Source organism: Mirounga angustirostris, unplaced genomic scaffold (genome assembly GCF_029215605.1).
Source record: "Mirounga angustirostris isolate CCGP_5_RB_7025 unplaced genomic scaffold, mMirAng1.0.hap1 SCAF_5, whole genome shotgun sequence".
In the NCBI taxonomy this organism is placed as follows: domain Eukaryota; kingdom Metazoa; phylum Chordata; class Mammalia; order Carnivora; family Phocidae; genus Mirounga; species Mirounga angustirostris.
Genome location: NW_026991713.1, coordinates 3,655,136 through 3,680,803, shown reverse-complemented (window position 1 = coordinate 3,680,803; position 25,668 = coordinate 3,655,136). Strand labels below are relative to the sequence as shown.

General features: G+C 44.3%; 1 protein-coding gene across 5 annotated transcripts in view; it reads left to right on the top strand.

Annotated features, from left to right (window-relative positions):
* The window catches only part of PPARA (peroxisome proliferator activated receptor alpha), a 65,648-nt gene that overhangs the window by 17,667 nt on the left and 22,313 nt on the right, over positions 1-25,668 (top strand). For all 5 annotated transcript variants that reach the window (XM_045872326.3, XM_045872328.3, XM_064590489.1 and 2 more), the window contains exon 3: positions 25,183-25,429. In XM_045872326.3, the coding sequence (XP_045728282.1) occupies positions 25,222-25,429 (208 nt within the window). In that variant the 5' untranslated portion in view covers positions 25,183-25,221. The remainder of the gene's footprint in view (positions 1-25,182; positions 25,430-25,668) is intronic.

The following is a 25,668-nucleotide window of genomic DNA, read 5'->3' as shown; positions in this document are numbered from 1 at the left end:
TAGAGCAGAAAATTCCATCCCCCTCCCCCCCAAACAGATTGCTCCTGTCACCTTAGCATTCTCGCCTCAGTGAGTTGTATTCTCCTCGTTCCTTTAGGAACACGTTCACTCTGCACTGAAGAAGGCCCTCGGTTTACGGTTACAGAGGTTCGCTAAATGTTTGAATTATGTCCAGCTGCTTCCTATCAGCGTGAGGTGTAGTCCGTTTGTGTTCCTTTCGCTCCCTTCTTATTTGGGAATATACAGAATAATTATGTTTTCGGCTTTCTGTGTTCTGGTGACTATGTAGATCTGGGAACCTCTAGTTCCAAGTAAGAGAGCCTTGCAAGCCCTTCCAGCTGGCACCCTGACAAAACTGAAGGCGTGGAAGCTGCCAGAGAGGCTCGGAGCCCGTGGAAGGTCCCAGCCTCAGGAGGGGGCCGCGGACGCCTGCGTTCGCGGTCCCTCCTGCGAGCGTCTCCCCACGGAGACCTCCCGAGAGTAGGTATTTAGTACTACAAGCGGGTGTTCACGCCGTGTCTACCTTCTGTTTGAAAACAGGAGGAGAGGGCGCCTGGGTGGCTCAGTCGGTTGGGCGACTGCCTTCGGCTCAGGTCATGATCCTGGAGTCCCGGGATCGAGTCCCGCATCGGGCTCCCTGCTCGGCAGGGAGTCTGCTTCTCCCTCTCCCGCTCCCCCCTCTCATGCTCTCTGTCTCTCATTCTCTCTCTCTCAAATAAATAAATAAAATCTTTAAAAAAAAAATAAAAGTCTTGGGGCGCCTGGGTGGCTCAGTTGGTTAAGCGACTGCCTTCGGCTCAGGTCATGATCCTGGAGTCCCGGGATCGAGTCCCGCATCGGGCTCCCTGCTCGGCGGGGAGTCTGCTTCTCCCTCTGACCCTCCTCCCTCTCATGCTGTCTCTCATTCTCTCTCTCTCTCAAATAAATAAATAAAATCTTAAAAAAAAAAAATAAAAGTCTTGGGGCGCCTGGGTGGCTCAGTTGGTTAAGCGACTGCCTTCGGCTCAGGTCATGATCCTAGAGTCCCTGGATCAGGTCCCGCATCGGGCTCCCTGCTCGGCGGGGAGTCTGCTTTGTCCTCTGACCCTCCCCCCTCTCATGTGCTCTCTCTCTAAAATAAATAAATAAAATCTTAAAAAAAAAAAGAAAACAGGAGGAGAGAGGGAAGTGTATTTTTATGACACTACAAAAAGCTGCGGAGCGGTTTCAGATTAAAACGAAATGACCACAAAGCGCTGTACCCGACCCCAGACCAGATCCTGTACCGGAGGGAAAAACGCTCTCCAGGGCGTTATCGGGCCAAGTGACAAAACTGGACCATGAATCCTAGGTTAAGGTATCGTATCGCTGTTGAATTTACCGCCGTTGGTAAGTGCACCGCGGTACAAGAGAACATCCTTATTCTTCCGAACGCATCCCTCATCCAGTACTGAGCGAGACGGGCCACGCCTCACACACCTGCGCACGCGCGTGCGCACACGTGCTCTAGGGCTCCCTACGCGTAGAGACGAGGCGCAGGGCAGAGCAGATGGGTCGAGTGATCATCAGAAGGGGATGCAGGTGAAGGGTGTACAGTGTTCTTTGGGCTGGCATTTTTGTTTTGTTTTGTTTTGTTTGTGTAGGTGCAGCTTTTCTGCAAGTGAAGTTACTTCCAAATACAAAGTTAAAAAGCACACAAACACAAAGCATGGTATCCACGTTATGTATCCCAGCTGCATTTACTGCCACATTTGGATTCTGAGAGCTACAGATCAGAAAATATGAGCTCTAGCTCACATCTTAAAGTCATCACTTTTTTTTTTTTAAGATTTTATTTATCTATTTGAGAGAGAGAGAATGAGAGAGAGCACATGAGAGGGGGGAGGGTCAGAGGGAGAAGCAGACTCCCTGCCGAGCTGGGAGCCTGATGCGGGACTCATCCAGGGACTCCAGGATCACGACCTGAGCCGAAGGCAGTCGCTTAACCAACTGAGCCACCCAGGCGCCGTAAAGTAATCACTCTTAATTTACCTCCCCTTTATTACTTTCTTAAAATGGAAAAAAAAAAAAAAAAAACTTCTGAGATAATCGTAGATTCACATATAGTTGTACAAAATAATACAAAGAGAGCCTCGGTACCCTTTACTCAGTTTCCTCTTGCAAAACAATAGTGCAATGGGCCAATCAGGATATCAGTGGGGATATTAGCATCAATACAGACAAGATAGAGAATGCCTTCGCCACCCAGTGATCCCTCACCTGGTACAGCCACACAGATCCCGCCCACCCCCGCCTCTTCTGTGTCTCTGGCCATCTCTTCTCCATTTCTATCACTTTGTCATTTCAAGAATGAACACAGAGCACACTGCATAGCACTGTCTACAGTGCATCCTGGGGTGTGTAACCTTCAGGGGCTGGCTTTTGCACTCAGCACAGTTCCCACGAGATTCATCCACATCGTTGGGTTTCAGTCCTTTTTATTGCTATGGCATGTTCCAGGGTACGGCGGCACCACACTTTGTGGAACCATCCACCCACAGAAGGACATCTGGGCGGTTCGTGGTTATGAGTTATTATGCATAAAGCTGCTGTGACCATTCATGTTCAGGGCTTCTGTTTTCGTTTGGGATAGCTCTGTTGAGATGCATACAACACCAGCTTGAGTGTACCAAAAAATACATGGTTTTTATTCTACTTAAGGGTTGTACAACCATTTACCACAATCTAATTTTAGAACATTTTCCTCACCCCTGAGAGGAACCACATCCCCATCAGCAATCATTCCCTGTTTCCTCCATCCGTGCCCCTTCCAGCCCTGGGCAACTACAGATCCACTTTCTGTCTCTATACTTTGCATATCCTGGGCATTTCACAGAAAAAGGATCCTATAATGTGGTCCTTTATGACTGGCTTTTTCCATGTAGCATAGTATTTTCAAGGGTCATTCATATAATACCATCAGTCATACCTCATTTCTTTTTATTGCCAAAAGTACTATATACATATGTAGGACATTGTGTACAGTACCTTTTATTTATCCAACAGTCAGGTGGTGGACATTTGGATAGTTTTCACTGTGGGCTGTGATGAATGATGCTGTCATGAACACTTTAGATACAAGTTTTTGTGTACATGTAGGTCTTCATTTTCCTCAAAGTGGAATTGCTGGGTTACATGGTAACTCTGTGTTTAACTTTCTTGAGGAACTGCCAAAGTGTTTTCCAAGCAGGCACATCATTTTACAGTGTCACTAGTAATGTATGAGAATTCTGACTTCTCCGTTCTTCACCAAGACTTGTGATTGTCTTGTTGATTATAGCTGTCCTAGCGGGTGTGGAGTGCTCTCTCACCATTGTTTTGATTTGCATCTCCCTAATGATCAATGACGTCAAGCATCTTTTCATGGGTCTACTGGCCGTTTGTACATATTCTTTGGAGAAATGTTTATTCAGATCCTTTGCCCATTTTTAAGTTAGGATATTTGTCTTTTTATTGTTGAGTTGCAAGTGTTCTTTGTGTGTTCTGGATGCAAGTGTCTTATCAGATATATGATTTACAAATCTATTTTCCCATTTAGTGAGTTGTCTTCATGTTCTTACTGGTGGTGTTTATAGCACAAAAATTTCAAGTCTTGATATCAAGCTGATTTTTTTTTTTCTTTTGCCACTTGTACTTCTGGTTTTTGTGTGACAAAAGTTTTTGTTTCACTGGGATAAGTGCCCGGGGGTGCAATTGCTGGGTCATATGGTAGCTATATGTTTAGTTTAATAAGAAATTGGCCAGGGGCAACTAGGTAGCTCAGTTGTTTTAAGTGTCTGCCTTCGGCTCAGGTCATGATCCCAGGGTCCTGGGATCAAGCCCCGCATTGGGCTTCCTGCTCGGCGGGAAGCCTGCTTCTCCCTCACCACCCGCCCCCCACCCTCCTGCTTGTGTTCCTGCTCTTGCTATCTCTCTCTGTCAAATAGATAAATAGATAAATAGATAAATAAATAAATAAATAAATAAATAAATAAATAATCTCTAAAAAAAGAAATTGGTCAGTTGTTTTCCAAAGTGGTTGTACCCTTATATGTTCCCACCAGCAATGTCTGAGTGATCCTGTTTGTCTGCATCCTTACCAGCATTTGGTGTTGGTGCTATTTTTTATTTTAGCCCTTCTGATAGGTCTGCATAGATATTTCATTGTGGTTTTCATCTGCGTATCCCTAGTGGCTAATGATGCAAAGCATCTTTTCATATGCTTGTTTTGTCATCTGTACATCCTCTTTGGTAAAATGTCTTTTCCTGTCTTTTACCCATTTCCTAGTTGGATTTTTGGCTTTTTATTGTTCAGTTTTGAAAGTTCTTTATATATTCAGGATACTTGTTCTTTGTCAGATATGTGATTTGCAAATATTTTCTTAATGTACTTGTCTTCTAGGCTCTTCATAGAGTCTTTTACAAACCAAACATTTTCCATTTTTATGAGGACCAATTTATCAATTTCTTTAGAGATCATGCTTCTGGTATCAAGCCATAGATCAACTTTTTAGTCAGCCATAGATCCAGAAAATTTTCTGCTGTGTCTTTTTGAAAAGTTTTATGATTTTATATTCTACATTTAAGTCCATGATCCACTTTGAGTTAATTCTTGTGGGAGACTTAGGTTGTGAGACTTAGGTTGAAAATCTTTTTCTTTTCTCTTTTTTCATGGATGTCTACTTAAAAGGCTGTCATTCCTCTCTTGAATTTTTTTTTTTAATTTTTGTCAGAAATCAATTGGGGGGTATATTTGTGTGGGTCTATTTCAGGGTTTTCTAGTCTGTTCCCTTGGTCTATGTGTCTATCCCTCCACCAGTACCATGCTGTCCTGATTACAGACTTGATTACTTAATATTAAGTAGAGTCATGTCTCACACCTTCTTCTTTTTCATGATTATCTTAGCCTTACCTAGGGCATGTGCCTTTCCATCTAAATTTAAGAGTAAACCTGTCTATGTCTACAAAATATTTTGCTGGGATTATATTAAAGCCTTAATTTGGTGAGCATTAACATCTTTATTGTGTTGAGTCTCCCATTTCATGAATGTGGCATGTTTCTTCTTTATTTAGGTCTTCTTTGATGTTTTTCATCAACATTTTGTAATTTTCAGTATACAGATCCTGTATATGTTTTGTTAAGCTTATACCTAAGTGTTTTATTTTCTTTGGAGTGGCATTGTTTTTAATTTTCACTTCTGCATGTTTATTTTTACTAGACAGAAATATAATTTATTTTTATATGTTGATCTTGCAATCTTGAAGAACTCACTTTAAAGTTCCAAGAGGTTTTTCATAGGTTCCTGGGGGATTTTCTACCTAGACAATTATGTCATCAGCAGATAAGAACTGTTTTATTTCTTCCTTTCATTTCATATGCCTTTTATTTCCTTTTCTTGCCTTATTACAGTGGCTGGAACCTCCAGCACTATGTTGAACAAGTGTAGTGAGAGTGGACATCCTTGCCTTGTTCCTAGTCTTAGGGGAAAAGCATTTAGCTTCCATCATTAAGTAAGCTGTTGGGTTCTTGTAGATATTCTTTATCAAGTTGAAATAGGTCTTCTCTATTCCAAACTTACTGAGAATTTTTTATGATTTTTTAGATTTTATAAAATATGTTTTCTGCATTAGTTAATATGATCATATGATTTTTCTTCTTTAGTCTGCTGATATGGTGGATTACAATGAGTGATTTTCAAATGTTAAACCAGCCTTGCATACCTGGAATAAATCTCACTTGATCATTGTGTATAATTCTTTCTATGTATTTTGGGATTTGGTTTGCTAATATTTTATTGATAATTTTTATGTCCAAGATCACAGACAATATTGGTCTATAGTTTTTTGTCTGTTGCTGTTGTTGTACTGATTTTGCTCATTTTGGTATCAGAGTAATACTTGCTTCATGAAAATGAATTTTCTCCTCTATTTTTTGGAAGAGATTGTAGGAAATTGATGTGGTGTTAATTCCTTTTAAAATGGTTGACAGGGCGCCTGGGTGGCTCAGTTGGTTAAGCGACTGCCTTCGGCTCAGGTCATGATCCTGGAGTCCCTGGATCGAGTCCCGCATCGGGCTCCCTGCTCAGCAGGGAGTCTGCTTCTCCCTCTGACCCTCCCCCCACCTCATGTGCTCTCTCTCATTCTCTCTCAAATAAATAAATAAAATCTTTAAATAAAAAATAAATAAATAAATAAATAAATAAAATGGTTGACAGAGGGGTGCTTAGTGGCTGGGTTAGTAGACTAAGTAGACAGAGGTGGCTGGCTTAGTCAGTAGAGCATGCAACTCTTTTTTTTTTTTTTTTTAAGATTTTATTTATTTGACAGAGAGAGACACAGCGAGAGAGGGAACACGAGCAGGGGGAGGGGGAGAGGGAGAAGCAGGCCTCCCGCTGAGCAGGGAGCCCAATGTGGGGCTCGATCCCAGGACCCTGGGATCATGATCTGAGCCGAAGGCAGATGCTCAATGACTAAGCCACCCAGGTGCCCTGAGCATGCAACTCTTGACCTTGGGGTTGTAAGTTCGAGCCCCACATTGGGTGTGAAGATTATTTAAAATCCTTTTTTTTTTTTTTTTTTTAAGATTTATTTATTTGAGACAGAGAGACAGAGAGAACGAGTGAGGGGAAGGACAGAGGGAGAGGGAGATAATCCTCAAGCAGACTCCACAATGAGCACAGAGCCCGACTTGGGGCCTAATCCCAGGACCCTGAGATCATGACCTGAGCTGAAACCAAGAGTTGGACACTTAACCAACTGAGCCACCCAAGTGTCCCAAAAATAAAATCTTTTTTAAAAAAAGAATGTTTGACAGGGGCGCCTGGGTGGCTCAGATGGTTGGGCGTCTGCCTTTGGCTCAGGTCATGATCCCAGGGTCCTGGGATCGAGTTCCGCATCAAGCTCCCTGCTTGGTGGGAAGTGTGCTTCTCTCTCTGCCTCTGCCTCTCGCTCTCTCTCTGACTCTCATGAATAAATAAATAAAACATTAAAAATAAAAATAAATGTTTGACAGAATTTTCTAGCAAAACCAGCTGGACCTGGAAATTTCTTTTTCAGGGTTTTTTTCAAATCACAAATTCAATTTTAAAATGGTTATAGAGCTATTGAGATTGTCTATTTCATTTTGGTTACATTTTGGTAGTTTGTAGTTTTCAAGGAATTGATCCATTTCTTCCAAGTTGTCAGTTTTATGAGCCTAACGTTATTTATAGTAGTTTCTTATTAACCTTTTACTTGTTGCAGGGTCTGTAATGATATCCTGTTTCATTTCTGATATCAGTGATTGTGTCTGGTCTTTTGATTTTTGTCAGTCTTTCTAGGGGTTTATCAATTTTATTGATTTTTTTTTTCAAAGAATCAGCCTTTTGTTTCATTGCTCTTCTCTGTGGTTTCCCTGATTTCAATCTCTTTGACTGCTGCTCTTACCTTTATTATGTTCTTCCTTCTGCTTGCTTTGCATTTATTTTGCTATTATTTTTTCTAGTTTCTTGAGGTACAAACTTAGATTATTGATTTTAGGCCTTTCAGCTTCTCTGTTGTAAGCATTTAATGTTATAAATTGCCCTCACAGCACTGCTTTCACTTCATCTTACATATTTTGATATTTTTCTTTCTCATTCAGTTCTGTGTATTTTTAAGTTTCCTTTGTGACTTTCTCTTGACCCATAGATTACTCAGAAGTGTATTGATTAATTTTTAAATATTTAGAGATTTTCATATTATCTTTGTTATTAACTTCTACTTTGACTCCATGGTGATTAGAAAATACACACCATAAGCTTTCAATTCTTCTGAATTTGTTGAAGTTTGTTTAATAGTCCAGGATATGATCTGTCTTGGTGAGTGTTCGTTCCATGGATGCTTAAAAAAAATTGTATTCTGCTGTTGTTGGATGGAGTGTTATATTTATGTCAGTTAGAGCCTACTGATCAGTTGTGTTCTTCAGATCTGTAACCTTGCTGGCTTTCTCTCTAGCAGTCCTATTAGTTGCTAAGAGGGAAGTTGGAGCCCCTGCTCTAATATGGAGGCATCTGTTTCTCCTGCCAGTCCTACAAGTTTTTGCTTCACATATTTTCAGGTTTGCCTGTTTGGTACATACATATTTAGGATTGTCATAACTTCCTAGTGGATAAATCATTTTATCGTTTCGTGATCCCTTTAGTACATTTTAAAAAAATCTGTTTAATAGCCTGTTAGTGTTCTGCCTTCCCTATTTATTCAGCATTTGTTAATCTTAACATTGTGTCAGAGTGACAACAATATTGTATGTGAAATTTTGAAAATACTATGCAAGATTCAAAATGACTTCTGAACAATCTTAAGTATTCTCTTTTTTTAATATTTTATTTATTTATTTGACAGAGAGAGACACAGCGAGAGAGGGAACACAAGCAGGGGGAGTGGGAGAGGGAGAAGCAGGCTTCCCGCCGAGCAGGGAGCCCAATGCGGGGCTCGATCCTAGGACCCTGGGATCACGACCTGAGCCGAAGGCAGACGCTTAATGACTGAGCCACCCAGGTGCCCCAATCTTAAGTATTCTTGAGAAATAGGATTTTTAGGTAGAGCGCAGTGTTGAGTCTAAGCAGGGATTTGAGTATGTGTGAGGAGAAGGAGATGTTCCAGAATCTTGAGAGCTATATCAGGACCTCAAGTATATCCAGGAGATATGTCAGAATCATGGGTACATACCCAAGGAGGTATAGCAGAATCTCAGGTATAGACCCAAGGAGGCTTACCAGGATCTCTGAGGAGGGGGTGGATTGTAAAACTATAGTCTAATAATTAATTTACTTAAAAACTTAAAACAATATTAAAAGAGGATATGAGATATTTCTATGTATCAGAAGGGGACATGGATTTTTTTAAATGGAGAAATACTGGCTGTGGCCGTATAACCAACTCATTCTATGGGGGTAAAAATGATTGGCTCCATTGCCCAAAGTGGAATAACAGAGACTGATTTACTCTCCTGCCCGAGACAACCAAAGATCCAGACAAATCATATGAAGCAGTGTTTTTCAAGACATGGAATCAGGCAATGAATTTTACTGATGTGAGTGGAAAACAGCCAAGGTGGGAGGTGTGATTCAAGAGCTGACAGGCAATGACAAGGGAGGAGGAACATTCCTTAGGTGAGGAGGTGAAGCCAAGAGTCCAGAGAGACTGAAATGTCTAGAGTTCCCAGGGCAAAGTACCAGAAGAGAAAGCTGTACGTCGAGAGAACTCCATAGATCTGCTGAGGTGAGGATCGGTGCGTACATGTGAGCAGAACTGCTGGAGGCCAGGGAAAGAACCATACAAGAGGATGAGAGGGAACAGTGCCCAGCACTCACACTGGGCCAGGAATAGTGCCTGGTGCTCACATGGGCCCAGGAAGAGAGCCTGTTTCACCTGCCAGTCTGGAAAACCTCATACTTCAAAGGGAATTGGATAGGGTACTCAGAAGGATCTTGTCTCGATAGTGGGGAACAATTACACTAGAGTACATACTGCTGTGGGTCTGCCTAACAAGCCTCAAAAATCAGATATAAAAGTATCAGGCTTTGTCCAAGTAACTTAACGGCATCTTAGAATAGAGCTCAAGGATATTTATAGGAATATAAACTGTGTAGCACTGAACTAACTAAAATCAAAATACCTGACATCAGGGCACCTGGGTGGCTCAGTCATTAAGCATCTGCCTTCAGCTCGGGTCATGATCCCAGGGTCCTGGGATCAAACCCCGCATCGGGCTTCCTGCTCAGTGGGAAGCCTGCTTCTCCCTCTCCCACTCCCCCTGCTTTTGTTCCCCCTCTCGCTGTGTCTATCTCTGTCAAATAAATAAAATCTTAAAAAAAAAAGAATACCGACATCTAATCAAAGATTACTAGATATCCAAAGAAACTGGAAAGGAGGACCCATAATCAGGGGAAAAATATCAATGAATTGAAATCTATCTAGAACTGAAAAAGATATTAGATTTACCAAGAAGTACATTAAAATGGTTATTATGACTGTATTTTAAGTATTCAAGAAGTTAAGTAGATATAACAAAAGATATAAATTGAAGTTCTACACTGAAAACTACAGTATCTGAGATTAAAAATACACCAAGTAGGATTAGACGCAGAGTAGACATTGCAAAAGAAAAGATTTGTGAATTTGAAGGCATAGCAATAGAAAATAAAATGACACACACAGAGAAAAAAGAATTTAAAAAGATGAAAACAGGGGCGCCTGGGTGGCTCAGTCGTTAAGCGTCTGCCTTCGGCTCAGGTCATGATCCCAGGGTCCTGGGATCGAGCCCCGCATCAGGCTCCCTGCTCCGCGGGAAGCCTGCTTCTCTCTCTCCCACTCCCCCTGCTTGTGTTCCCTCTCTCGCTGTGTCTCTCTCTGTCAAATAAATAAATAAAATCTTTAAAAAAAAAAAAAGATGAAAACAGCATCAGTGAACAGTAGAACAGCAGCTTAATATATGTATAATTGGAGACCCTGGAAAAAAGTGGGGGACAGAAAAAATATTTGAAAAACAATGGAGTCAATTCATTGGAATGATTTAACAATCCTAAAAGTTTATGCATCTAATAACAGTGCTTTAAAATACATGAAGCAAAAACTGGTAGAACTGCAAGGAGAAATAGACAAATATGTAGGTATAGTCAGAGATCATTCATAGAACAAATATAGAGGATATCAGCAAAGATATAGAAGATTTGAGCAATAGCAACTGGATCTAATTGACATTTATCTATAGAACATTCCATCCAACAACAGCAGAATAGACAGGATTTTCAAACACACCGAGAACATTTACCAAGATACATCATATTCTGGGCCATAACACAAGTTTCAATAAATTTAAATAAATTCAAGTCATACAAAGTAGATTCTCTGACTGTAATGGAATTAAGTTAGAAATCAATAACATAAACATGATTGGGAAATCAAGAAATATTTGGGAACTGACACACTTCCCAATAATCCATGGGTTGATAAAGAAATCAAAAAAGAAATTAGAAAGTACTTTGGAATGAATGAAAATAAAAGCAACATATGGAAATTTGTGGGATCCTGCTGTAGCAGTACTTAAGTGGAAATTTATAACACTAAACACCTATATTAGAAAAGAAGGAAGGACTCAAACAATGACCTTAAGAAACTAGGAAAAGAAAATTAAATCCAATGTAAGCAGAAAAAAGGGAATAATAAAGATCCAAGTGGAAATCGATGAATAGAAAACCAAAACACAATGGAGAAAATCAATGAAACACAAAACTGGTTCTTTGAGAAGATAAATAAAATTGATAAACCTCTAGCCTGGCTGATCCAGAAAAGGAAGAAAAGTCACGGACCAATATCTGGACCAAGGGAGGCAACATCACCACAGATTCTACAGATATCAAAAGGATAACAAGAGAATATTATAAACAACTTTATGCCAGTACATTTGACAACTTGGATGAAAAGGACAAATTACTTCCAAAACTGAACTCAAGAAGAAATAGATCACCTGACAAGCCCTACATCTATTAAATAAATATAATTTTACTTAAAAACCCTCCCCTGAAGAAACTCTGGGCTCAGATGGCTTCACTGGTAGATTCGACCAAGTATCTAAGGAATAAATAATACAAAATCTACACAAAAATCTTCCAGAAAATCAAAGAGGTGCAAGTACTTTGCAGCTCATTCTAGAAGGCCAGCATTATCTGGTATTTGGTATTATCTGATACCAAAACCAGACAATGGCATTACAAGTAAAGAAAACTAAAGCCTAATATCCCTTATGAACATAGATGCAAAAGTTCCAAACAAAATTTTAGGACAGTGAATTCAACAATATATAAAAAGAATGTTATATGATAGCCAAGTGGAGTTCAGCCCAGGAATGCAAGGATGGTTTGACAGTAAAAAAAAAAATCACGTAATTCACCATTTTAACAGAATGAAAAAAAAACCTCTATAATTTTTAATAGATGCAGAAAACATATTTGATAAAATTCCACAATTGTTACTAATAAAACAACTGATTTTTTTTATGAAGGTAGAAAGGCAATACTGTCAAGAAATCTTATGTTGAGACTATTTTTTCAACAAATTGTGCCAGTGTAATTGGCTATCTATATGCCCCAAATGAACTTTGATCCATACCATTTTTATATATGAACCCAAAGTAGATTATAGTTCTAAATGTAAAATCTAAAACTCTAAAATTTCTAAAATAAGCACAGGAGAAAATCTTCATAACCTTGGGTTAGGCAAAGATTTTGTAAATATGACACGAATAACACAATCTGTAAAAGAAAAATTGATAAATTGGACTTTATTGGAATGAACCTTTTGCTCTTCAGAGGACAGTTTTAGGAGAATGAAAACACAAATTATAGACTGAGAAAAAAAATATTTGTAAAGCATAAACCTGATAAGGGACTTATATCCAGAATACAGGAAAAAAACAAAAAACAAAAACAAAAAAAACTCTGAAAATTCACCTACAAGAAAATAAACAACCCAGTTTTTTAAATGGAGAAGAGATTGGAACAGACACTTCACCAAAGAAGGTGTATGGGTAGCAGTGTGAAAATGCTCCACATCATTCGTTCATGACTTTCATGGTGAAATACCACGATCTACCCATTAGAACAGCTCAGATAGAAAGACCATCAACTGTTGGCCATGGTGTGGAGGGACTGAAGCTCTCAAACACTGCTGGTGGGAATGTAAAATGACACACATGCTTTGGCAAACACATTGGCAGTTTCTTAAGAAATGAAACAAACACCTGCTGTATGATGCAATAATTCCATGACCAGATATTTAGCCAATGGAAAGAAAGCATATGTCCACCCAGAGACTGTGCGTGAGTGTTTATAGCTGCTTTATTTATAATAGCCCAAACTTGGAAATGATTCAAACATCCATCACTGGTAAATGGATGATCAAACTGTGGCTAGCTGTATAATTGGAATATTATTTTGCAATAAAGAAAAATGAGCAATTGATATGCATGATGACGTGGATGAATGTCAAAATAATTATGCTGAGTGAAAGAAGCCAGGCAAAATGGGCATATACTGTATGATTCTATTTATATAAAACTCAAGAAGATGCAGTGACAGAAAGCAGGTCAGTGGGGACGGGAGTATGGAGGACGAGAGGGAGGCATGACAGAAGGGCACAAGGAAACGTTTGGGAGTAATGGATACGTTCATTATCTGGATGATGGTGGTTTCACAGGTGTAATGCATATGTCAAAACTTACCAAATTGAATACTTTAAATATGTACAGGTTGTTGTATGCCCCTTACATGACATTCATAAAGCTGATTTTAGAAACAGAACAGCACTGGCCCTGAAGCATCAGTTCTGAGGTCTTCCTCTGAGCCTCAAGTGGCCCCACATGAAGATACTTGCAGACGAGACTCCATCTGCTGGCGGACGGGATGGTTCTCCACTAGTTTTGCAACAATTAGCAGCCTAAGGACTGGGGATTCCAGTAAACCCCACATTTCATTTTGCCTTTAGTTGAAACCTCCACTCTTCATTTTATGTTTTAAAGATTATTTGAGAGAGAGAGAGAGCAGGGGGAGGGGCAGAGAGAGAGGGAGAGAGAGAATCCCAAGCAGACTCCATGCTGAGTGCGAAGCCCTTCACGGGGCTCAGTCCCAGGACTCTGAGATCATGACCTGAGCCAAAATCAAGAGTCGGACAGATGCTTCAACCAACTGAGCCACTCAAGGGCTCCTCCAGTCTTTATTTTAAAAACAAATTAGAGCAATGCTGGCTTGTTTTTTTTCACCTCTAAACTTTACAAGGACTCTAGCAAAGGATCACGTTGACACAGTGGAGCACGTGCTCAGCATATAGGTGAACTGGGAAGGGGAGCCCTTGCAGGTAATCAGGAACCAGATTATCGCATCTCAAAATCACTGGTAGTGGGAATCAAAGCCACGAACATTAGCTCTGGGACACGTAATGCAGGGGACAGTTGCGTGGTGCTTCGGAGCAGAAACCAAGGCTGCCTGTCCGGGTTCGAACCAGCTTCACTGGTTGTGTGACCCTGGGCATGTTATTGTCACCGCTCTATCCTGCAGTTTTCTTGTCAGTAGAGTAAGCATATTAGGAGTGCCCACCTTATGGGGTTGTTAAAAGCCTGAAGTGCGTTCATACGGTCTCGGCACGTGATAAGGGTCCCAGAAGTGCTCCTGCCATCGTCAACGTCGTCAGAATCTACTGGATAGTGGTGTTGTGTCCGGATAATGGCCAACGATGACCAGGTTCTAAAGCTGGCCCAGAGGGGTCTGTAAAACTATGCTGACCTGAAGCGTACAAGCAACATTTGCTGCTCGACAAGTTAGATGGCTGGAAAAGGTGCCGTTCCAGAGTTGAACTCCAGACCTGTACAAAAAACCACATCCACCCAGAAATCCCCCCAGAACGAGGCAAGTACCAAGCATTACGGAGGGAGAGAGTCCAGAGTCCCAGAGACACAGCCACCACATGAAAAGAATGCATAGGATCTTTTCTACCCGCCCACCTGATGGATGGCTTATCTGAAGATTTAGTAATGAGTTGGAAGCAATTTTCCTTCTGCATTCTAGAAGGCTTGACCTGTTCTTTCGTCTCTAGCGCTCTCTTGAGAAACCCAAAAGCATCTGGTATTTGATCTTTTGCACGAGACATGTCTTCCCTCTTTGGAAAGCCTGTGGGATCTGGTAGGAGCTTCTCTTTGTCCCCAGTGTGTGCTGGAGCCCCCTGCAATGAGCTTGGGGTGGGTCTGTGTTCACCTACACTGTGGCGGACCTAGTGGACTCCCCCACTGCCTTCATTTCTGAGAAACGTCCTTGAGTTCATCTGCCGCTACTTTCCTGTGCTCACCTCCCTCACCCGGGCTTCCTGCTGTTCACCTGGCCTGCTGGCCGCCCCCTGGCTTTCTCCGTCATCTCAGAAGCCTCCATCTGAGCACTCTTGATTAAGTTTGTGATGGTGGTTCTTTTTTTTTTTTTTTTATAAGATTTTTTTGTTTATTTGACAGCGAGAGAGAGAGAGCACAAGTAGGCAGAGAGGCAGGCAGAGGGAGAGGGAGAAGCAGGCTCCCCACTGAGCGGGGAACCCGACAATGCAGGGCTCGATCCCAGGACCCCGGGATCATGACCCGAGCCGAAGGCAGACGCTTAACGACTGAGCCACCCAGGCACCCCTGTGATGGTGGTTCTTTAATCCCCAAGAGAGCTTTCAGTTCTCTGACTGTTCCTTTTTATGGCATATTCTTCTCTTTCCATGAAGGCAGTGTCTTATCCTTCCAGGGATATTAATACCAGTGCCCCTGGTTTTGTCCTTTTCTTCCTCCTGTATTCTGTTTCTCCAAGTCTATCTTTCCGGATTTGTTGGTTGGTTGGCTCTCTTTCTTTCATGTCAGAGGCCTTCCTCAGAAAAAGTCTGGTATTTTGGGCTTGTCTACCTCCATGTGAAAGTGAGGAGCTTAAAAGCTGGCTGGGGTCATGGGCAGAGGGTGGGGAGGGTCACAGCCGGCTTGCTGCAGAGATCAGCCTGGGAGGGGACAGCCCCCGCTGTGCCCATGGTTGGTGTCTGCAGGCGTTCCCCCTTAAGGGAAGACTTTCCCAGGTGAGATGTTTCAGGCCCCTGCCATGGGGGCAGGTGGAGGGTGGGAGGCCCCCAGCAGAATGGGGGTGAGGCTGTGGGTCCGGCTGCCCCTTCTACCCCTCTCCAGTTACGAGGAACTCCTCAAGTGTAAGAGCAATGTCCTTGTCAGCTGTGTCTTAAATGCCCATTACAGGCCACGCACAGACCAATAAAGCAGAGAGACACAACATCTTGGTGACAGAAGAAATACAATTCTAGTATCATATGTCTATTATGTAAATAGAACCAGTGCAGAGAGGAAGTGTTTCCTTTCCCTCTATCCTTATGGAGAAGGATGAAACCAGCGAAAACATTATATGAACTACCCCATACTGGGGCTTTTCTCTTTGGTCTACTTTGCCATAGAGCGGAACACAGAATGAGAATGAGCAGACACCCGTCATTTAGTTTAGTCAGAAAAGCTGAAGGCAGGGCGCCTGGGTGGCTCAGTTGATTAGGCGACTGCCTTTGGCTCGGGTCATGATCCTGGAGTCCCGGGATTGAGCCCCGCATTGGGCTCCCTGCTCAGTGGGGAGTCTGCTTCTCCCTCTCCCGTTCCCCGCTCTCATGCTCTCTCTCTCTCAAATAAATAAATAAAATCTTAAAAAAAAAAAAAGAAAGAAAAGCTGAAAGCAGGAAACTCTGAAGACACATTTACTGTCTTTGTTACGTAGCGTTATTTACGAAGTTGTCATAAAAGCAGTTCTCACCCGGCAGAAAGTTGACCCATATTGGAAAAGTCGTTCTTCTGAGTGTAGAAGGAGCTGATGATGAATTCCCAGATGGTTCCGTGGGCGAATGGGTGTTGGGTGCTCAGAGCATTGCTGCAGAAGCTATGCCCTCATCAGAAACTCCTGCATTGACCATTTCCTGTAACTCTATAAATAGAGTGAGAAGTGTTTTTCCTTGGAGTTCCCTTAGTTCAGAACTCTACTGTTGACCCCGTTCTCCTCTTCCCATGCTGCTTTTTGCCAGACTTGGGAGAAGTGGAAATGCATCCAGAACTTGTCTGCTCTGGCAAAATACAACACCATGGCCTTAATCTGAAAACTGAAAGAGGAAGTCCAAGGAGAAAAGTTTAAAAATGGGCACATCTTTTTTTTTATCAACTTCCTGAAGTCATAAAACCAAAGTTAACCTCCAGGACATAGCACTACCCCAGAAGTAACTGTCTTTCTACTCGGTTACTCTTGATCTTGAGCGAACTGGACTTCCATTGAGTTGTCCCCTAGGAGTTAAAGATAAAAGGGCTTTTTTCCTTAAAGCTACTCTTGCACGTCTGGCTGAGAATCTAGAGGCTACAGGGTTGGCAGGACAGAAATACATCCGTAGGCTGGACGCTGCTGGTCCCCCTGTGTGATCTGCTCCAGTCCGCGTCACTGGTTTAAGGGATGGACGTGAATCCTCGTGTGTCTCAGGCCTCTGTTCTGGGGTACTGGTAGGGTTTTCCCCCTTCCTTTTGTGTTCAGCTCGGTGCATTCAAGGGTGTGTTTTGTGCATACACTTGAACGAGGCCTGGTCTTGCCTCTGGGGACGGTATTGTTTGGGGAAGGGCCACGTGCCCGTCATTCTGCAAACACTCAGAACAACCTGCTGTGCAGATAGAATTGACCCTGACCACAGGTACTGAAACCGCGACTCTAAGAAATGTGGTCACGAAACCCAGGTCACACGCAGCAGTGCCCTGGCCCCTGAGGGTGGGACTTGCATCCTCCCTGGCCGCTGCCAAGAACCGTAAAGGAGGACGCTGCTGGCTGCCTGGTGACTTCCCAGAGGCAGCGGGGAGGCCAGAGGGGTCGAGCCTGTGTCCCTCAGAAACCCTGCGGCTGCTTTACCATGGCCCTCGCTGTCTTTCCACCGGTCACAGCTCCCTCTGCTTGGGAAACCTGCCCCCTCCTGCGGTCCTGGATTCCATGGATGTGACCTCATCCTCCCAGTTGCCTGAGCCAAAGCATAGGTTTATCATTGACTCTGTCCCGCATCCAGCTGCGGGGAGCCACCAATGTTAGCCCCGCGTGTTCTGCCGGTCCTCCCTCCCAACACCCCTCCTGGGGACGGTCGGTCTCGTAAGGACTCTGGCTGCTTCTCGTCCTGTCCCCCTTACAAGCAGGTCCCACCCTGTGGCCAGGACGTAGTAATGCAGGTGTTGCCATGCCCCATGGCTGCTCAGTACCCCGCCCTGACTCCCAGGGCTCAGAGGCCGAGGACCACACCCCTGCCCCTGATGAGCTGTGATGCCCACCACCACCCACCTCTCCTGCTTCTGCCGATCATCCCTCCCCACTTCCCCCTGTGCTGCATCGGCAACAGTCACAAAATCTCTGTGCCCCCCCCCCGCATCAGGGCTAGGATGTATTCCCCCGCCACTGGGATCTGAGCTTGCCTTGTGACTTGCCCTGAGCCACAGCACGTGGCAGAAGTAACACTGTAGAGCTTACACGTGTGGTCATGCAGTCCCCGCACTCACCGTGGGATACTGCGCATCTGAAGACTCTGAAGACGGGGCCCAAACTGCTGACCCGCAGACTTGGGAAGCATGTGTACTGGTTGTGTTTTAAGCCACTATGTTGCAGGTTGTTTGTTACGCAGCAGCATGCAACTGACAAGTCTCAGAGCGGATGGTGCGGCCCTTCTCAGCTGTTTACTGATGATGCTTTAGGTCACCGTGCCCATGGCTGCTCCCTTAGCCTCGTGCCTGTCACTGTTTTCTGCATTGCTTTCTCGTCATCTTTTGGGATTCAACTCGGGCATCCCCTCCTTCAAGGAGCCTTTCTGGACCCTCCTCGCCCTGCCCCCCCAGGATTCCCCACATTTCAGCCTCTGCAGTCGTGTTTGTTCGTGTCTCCTCCCCTATGAGTTGGACGAGTTCTTTACCTCTCTGAACTGCTGGGTTTCTCCTCTGAAAATGGGGCGGATACCACCTGCCCTGCCTGGGTACTGGGGAACTTAGCACAACACATCTGGCTGTTACTGGGGCGAGGCTCAGCCAGTGCTTCCGGCTCCCTCTCTGCCCTGGGGCTGTGAGTCCCTCCTGGGCTGAGATTGCCTCTTCCAGTGTCTTGTCCAGGGTTAAGCCAGTCACCAGCTCAGGTGGACCCTCACGTGTTTCCGGAAGTTCATAAAACGTGGTCTCCCCACCCAAAGGTGATCAGCACGGGTTGAGCCCAAAAAATGAAGGCTTAGCCTTACAGAGTCGGCTGTTGGGTGTCTGATGTCATTCTGCTGTCACCAGGCAGGGCCTCCCTTGTTCCTAAGTGTCATCATTTGGTGTTGTCCCAGGGGAGGCCCTGGGTCCTCTCACTTCTCTGTCCCCTGCCGGGTACATGCTTTAGTGCTGGGCTTCCGTCTGCATCAGAGCAGAGCTTTTGTGTGGCAAACACGAATCTCATCTCCAGTGACTACCGATTCTTGCGACAAGCTTCTCAGCTCAGATTTCATTTTGCGACAGGCACACGATGTGTGCGAAGTTACAGCTTTCCCTGTAATTATTTTAATTTCACCACCAACAAAAATAAGATGAGATTTAAAAACAAGAGCCCCGGTTTCAGGAAAATGGGAAGTTTGCCGGGTTTGAAGTGAAGAGAGATACTATCATCCAGGGTGAACTTTGTGTGAAACTGGCAGTTTTCTTGAAAGTATTTGGGAACATTCTTCTTGCACCTTTTTCTTTGTTTAAAGATTTATTTATTTTAGGGAATGAGAGAGAGAGAGAGCATGAATGGGAGGGGCAGAGGGAGAGGGAATCTCAGGCCGACTCTATGCTGAGCAGGGAGCCTGACGCGGGGCTCGATCCCATGACCCCGAGATGATGGCCTGAGCCAACACCAAGAGTCGGACGCTCAGGCCTGTCCACCCAGGTGCCCCTCTCCTTGCACCTTTAAAGATGAAGGTGCAGAGACTCATAGCCATTTTCACATACCAAATTCTTTTGATTACAAAATGCTGATGCCTTAGGCGTCGTTGGGGAAGATCTTAGATGTCCCCAGATAAATCTGTGTGGTGTGCAAACTACTCCTAATTACCCCGCCTTTGGCTTAATTCATTAAAACACCCACTGCCACACTCTGGTGCTCTGCTTCAGATTCTATCAGAGGCATTTTCTGCACTGACTTTGGAAGCACGTTAAACATTAGGCAGGTGGCAGTGGTTAATCAATTTCTATGAACTTCTGGCGCCGGGTGAAGGTACAGAGGGCTTTGTAGTGCTTCTCTGTTTATTTTGAAATGTTATTTTAAATGCTAGCCCAACAAATTCAGCTGAAGGCTCTAAATATTAAAGATCTAAAAGGTATACAGAGAAGGGGCGCCTGGGTGGCTCAGTTGTTAAGCGTCTGCCTTCGGCTCAGGTCATGATCCCAGGGTCCTGGGATCAAGCCCCACATCCGGCTCCCTGCTCTGTGGGGAGTCTGCTTCTCCCTCTCCCTCTGCTGTGCTCTCACTCTCTCGGTCAAATAAATAAAATCTTTAAAAAAAAAAAAAAGGTATACAGAGAAGTATAAAGAATCTGACAAGGTAATGAATTACAGTTGGTGGAAAATGGAAAAATTCCTTGCCTGATAGCTCTTCTCTGCCATGGAAATGGTACTGCTCTGACAAAAATCCCATCCTTTACCTTTGGACCACTCAGTAAAGTCTTATCAGACTTAATTTCGCAACAGAAAATGTAAATAGGTTTCTATAAGGTGGCATTAGCAAGCACATTAAGTATAATTCGAGGGGGTTTACAGTGTAATAAGTTCGGGTTGCTTACAGAAAGAGAAGTCGTAGCAAAGTAGAAGTCCCAGGCTTGGCCCTATGTATTCGGACCCTTTTGTGTCAGCTACGAGCACTGGGTGGGGGAAATTCAAGCCCAGCTCCATCTGTTCTTTCTCTTGAGTATCTGATCCCATAGCGTATAAAACTGTTTTGACAGTTGGGACAATATCGAGCTGTTATTTATTTATTTTTTTTTAGATTTTATTTATTTGCGAGAGAGAGAATGAGAGGCAGAGAGCATGAGAGGGAGGAGGGTCAGAGGGAGAAGCAGACTCCCTGCTGAGCGGGGAGCCCGATGCGGGACTCGATCCCGGGACTCCAGGATCATGACCTGAGCCGAAGGCAGTCGCTTAACCGACTGAGCCACCCAGGCGCCCTCGAGCTGTTATTTAATATTTTATTTCAGAAGATATTTACGAAGGGCCTGGCAGGTCCAAGAAATTCCGTTAGTAATGTAGGGATGCAGAGACGGGTCAGACCCTGTCACAGCCCCAGGAGCCAACAAGGACGTGATTCCTCCTTGGCCTTTGATTCCAAGCATTTGATGAAGTGAAAGTCAAAGCACCTACTTTATGTTAGCACAGAACTTCTCCCATGTTCTCTGTCAGTCGCTTCTAAGGTGGAGAGTTAGCTGATCATCCATTCATGCCCTAACCCCAAGGCCTCTCCCTTGGGGGTAAAGGGGTTGATGGCTGGCAGCCCCGCTCCCTCCATCCCTGTTTGACACAAGTTCTCTCCTGCCGACTTGGAACTTTGTTGTTCACTATGAGGCTTAGACTTACGTTTCCCTCTTACATGCTTTGTATTTAAGTCCCGATGGTAATTATACATCACTGTGCAAATTTCTGATCACTTTCCCAACGCAGAACCACGCTGACTTCTGATCTAGATATCCTTACGTTCTGTTGTCTTTGGACACGCTGGGTTTGTCTGTGCCATCTGAGTGATGGCAGGCCGCACTTGCTAACACAGAGCCCGGGGAGTCTTCACAGACTTTCACCGAGTTACTGCTGGGGTCACCTGCAGGGGCACATGCTGTGCCCATCTTAGCTAGGCGCTGGAAACAGAAACTGGACACCTCCTGCACCATAAGGATTGTGCGAGAACTATGGATACAGAGATTAGCAAAATACATTCTCTGCCCTCAAGGCAGATGTGAAACGTTCTCATGCTGCATATAATCGGGGCTCTGTCAGAATCCAGCCCAGGTGCTGCGGGACCCCAGAGGAGGGTGTGTTGGGCCCTGCTTGGCTTCACAGAGTAAGAGCTCATCATGCCATTAGCAACTCATTTTAGCCTAATCTTTTCAAAAGTCATGCCATCTAAGAGTTGGTGATTTGGAAAATACTATATGGTGAAGGTTGTGGGTTAGTGTTGAAATCCTTCCAGCGCTTCACCTGCCCTCCGTGACACAAAATGGTAATAGTGTCTACGTCTCCTTTCTGCCTCTCTTTCCCTTCCTTCCTTCTTTCTTGTCATTTCTTTCTTTTCTTTTCTTTTTTTAATGTTCTATAGTTTTTGCATACTCTGCTCAAAGGAATATTCTGATTGGTAAATGCTCTACTGAGACCTAAAAGGAGAATTTCAGCAGTTTACATTCAGCAGTATTACATTTCTGAAATAACAAGATGCAGCTCTAACATTTAAGTTGGGCGGGAAAGAAAAGAGGTGTTGAGAGAGCGCCCCGGTAGGCCTCGGGTTCGGGAAGGAACGTCAGGATTACACGGAACATGCATCTTGGTGGGAGCCGGGCGGGGAGCTCCACTGTCCTTTCCCCAGACTCTCGGCCCCCGTGGAAGCCTCTCTGCATGAGGAAACCGAAGACCCACTGGAGTTCTGCTGGCCTTCTCGGCTTTTCCTCCAGCCGTTTGTCTCACCTCCTTGGCCAGCCTGGGAGCGGCTGAGAAAAGAGATCATCTGATGTGCCTGTCTGTCCCTCCAGAGCACTTGGGGTGGAGGACACCATAACTGGTGTCTGGTTTGCTCTCCTCGAGGAACTGGGCAGTGGCCGTGCCATGTGGACTTTAGAGCCAGACTTCCTGTGATATTTCTGCTGCTTGAGCAGAAGCCACAGCGATGGGGGGAGGGCCGGGAGCCAGGGCACGCCAGGAGCCACAGGGCAGGTGGGCTGGGGTGTGTGCCCAGCCGCCTCGGCTCTCTACCTGGGGACGCCCTCAAAGGGAGCCCTGCCTTATCTGCTCCAGCCGGAAACAAGAAAGGGCCGGTGTGTTCAGTGATCTGTGCAAACACCAGTCCTCTGGCCGGAGTTCAGGACAGTGTTGCCTCACTTTGCGGAGGGATTTTATCTTGTTAGCTCTTCATTAACAGCAAGACTGACGTTCCTCTAAGTAAGTCTCAGGTATGCTTTAAAAGCAACTGAAAAGTAAAACGCTAAGAGTGTTCTAACTCCCTGAATGTGATGACAAGGAAACGAACATCATTTTATAGTCAAAGATCAGTTCTTCCAGCTTTGACGCTCCTGGTTGGAAGATAGAATATTTGCAGGGGGGAAAAGGCTGCTATCTACACGCGTGTTCCCTTGCAGAACTGGGGGTCTGATGAGGAGGTGGTCACAGCCCCACTGACCGCACGGCTTCTGCCTGGCTAGCTGATACCTACTGGGCTCAACTTTATGGTTAATATTGGACTGCAGTGACTGCAGTTTTTAATCTTTTGTTCATGGTGAAAAATATTTTAAGTAATACTTACCCCACTGTCTTGCTTGCCTTTTGAAGAAACCTGCCTTCAGATATAATGCAGAATAAAATATGATATAAAAAAATGTACAGATTCACAGCCTGATTATAGAAATATAGATTACATAGAAAGTCTTTTAAATCTTATGAAAGGCTGATGGTTCTCTTTTATTTTTCCTGTGTGTTATTGTCAACCATGAGAACTTATTGTCCGAATTCTAAGCATGAGATGTGACTTTCACAAAAATGTGTGAATTGTACCCATTTTTCATTCCTAAAGGAAGTCAAAACATCCCTTCCTCTTTGCACTTAAAGTTGTTTACTTGAAGCAGGGCTGCACTGTGAAAATGTTTTAGAAGAGCATGTTCCGTGGATTTGCTTTGGAATAGTGTTCTCACTTGGCTGGGTGAGCCTGGCGTCCTGTGGTCACCATGTGATGGCAGCGCTTCGCAGTCAGCCCCTCGGTCAGCCCTGGCTGTTGATGGCATGCACTTCCTCGGGGCCTCTTGGTGCTGCTAGCCGTGAGCTTCCCTGGGACCGCTTCAGATGGGAAAGCAGTTCCCGAAAGCTAAATGTCACTGAGCGATGCATGACTGCCAGGCCCAGGGATGCACGTGAGGCAGGACCTCAGGAGGACAGAGATGGGAGGGCAGTTCGGGCAACTGGACCTGCCACACAGGTATCAGTACCTTCGGTTTCCTCATGCAGAGAGGCTTCCACGGGGGCCGAGAGTCTGGGGAAAGGACCGTGGAGCTCCCCGCCCGGCTCCCACCAAGATGCATGTTCCGTGTAATCCTGACGTTCCTTCCCGAACCCGAGGCCTACCGGGGCGCTCTCTCAACACATCTTTTCTTTCCCGCCCAGCTTAAATGTTAGAGCTGCATCTTGTTATTTCAGAAATGTAATACTGCTGAATGTAAACTGCTGAAATTCTCCTTTTAGGTCTCAGTAGAGCATTTACCAATCAGACTATTCCTTTGAGCAGAGTATACAAAAACTATAGAACATTAAAAAAAGAAAAGAAAAGAAAGAAATGACAAGAAAGAAGGAAGGAAGGGAAAGAGAGACAGAAAGAAGGAGACGTAGACACTATTACCATGTGTGCCCCTGGTGTCTCTTTTTATGTGTCCCAAGTTCCTCTTCTTATAAGGCCACCAATCAGATCGGATCAGGGCCCACTTTAAAGACCTCATCTTAACATAAGTGCCTTTTCAAGACCCTCTCTACAAATACAGCCACATTCTGAGGTCCGGAGGGTCAGGATTCCAACATAGGAATGTTGGCAGGATACAGTTCAGCTCAAAACAGTACCCACCCGGGGAGTATTCTGTTGTTTGCTGGCTGAAACAGTCTAGCTTTGTCAAGGACTCACCTAGTTAGGTTTTTAAAACTCTATGATGTATCTGCAAGTGCACAATCATTTTTTAAGGAAAACCTGCATGAGTTACCCCTGGGGTACAAGGAGAACCTAGAATATCGCACCAGGGTATATGCTGATGGCTTGTCCCTCCTGCTCTCTCTGTGCCCCTCCGCTGAGCCACACTGGCCTGCTTTTTCCTAGAAGGCTTTCATTGTGGGGCTTTTGTGCTCGCTGTCCATTTGCTGGAACATTCTCCCCAAAGACCTCTACACAGCTCACCCTCTCGGGTCCTGCTGTCCCCAGATCAGCCGGGCAGTGTCCCCCTGTAAGGCAGTGTCCGTTCTCCATCTGCTCCCACCATGCTGTCGGATCACCATGCAGTCCACACGTGTGTTTGTTTACTTGCTAACTATCTATGTCCCCACCGAAACAGGTGTTCTAAGCAAGCGGGGACTTTGTGTCCCACTGCCATTTCTCTCCAGCTCAGATCTGGTGGGTTGAGCTGAGCACACCCTGTGCACTCAGTAGCAGGTGAATGATTCTCGCAGGATCGGCTTTGTCTCCTTAAACAGGTTGTGTTGAAAGATTTTCATTTTCTGAGCATGCTTATCAAGAGGCATGCTGAGAAAAGGTGGTCAACACTGTTCCTTCTTAGATTATGAATTTAGTGGGTCGTCATCGGTAAAGGATGTTTTCATTGAAGGAAAAGTATTCTTCTGTGTTTGTCTCACTAGTTACTGCTCTCTCCTCCCAGGTTGGGGCTCGGCTACATTTCCAGAACCATCTAGTCAAGATGGTAGACACAGAAAGCCCGATTTGCCCCCTCTCCCCACTCGAGGCTGATGATCTGGAAAGCCCATTATCTGAAGAATTTCTACAAGAAATGGGAAACATCCAAGAGATTTCTCAATCCATTGGTGAGGACAGTTCTGGAAGCTTTAGTTTTACAGAATACCAGTATTTAGGAAGTGGCCCAGGATCTGATGGATCTGTTATTACAGGTAAGTGTGCTGTATCCCAAAAAGCTGTATTTAGAAAAGTTTTTGGTGTTTTTTTTTTTTTTTCCTCTAGAGAAAACTGTTCTCTTTAGCTGACAAAGAAGTCACATCTTTGTGCAATGAACTCTTTAGACATGATAAAGCATAACACCCAGTCCACTGGGCCTGGAGGGCTTTCAGGAGACATTATGAGATACACAGTATGCCCACTTTTATTTTTTATTTATTTATTTATTTATTTA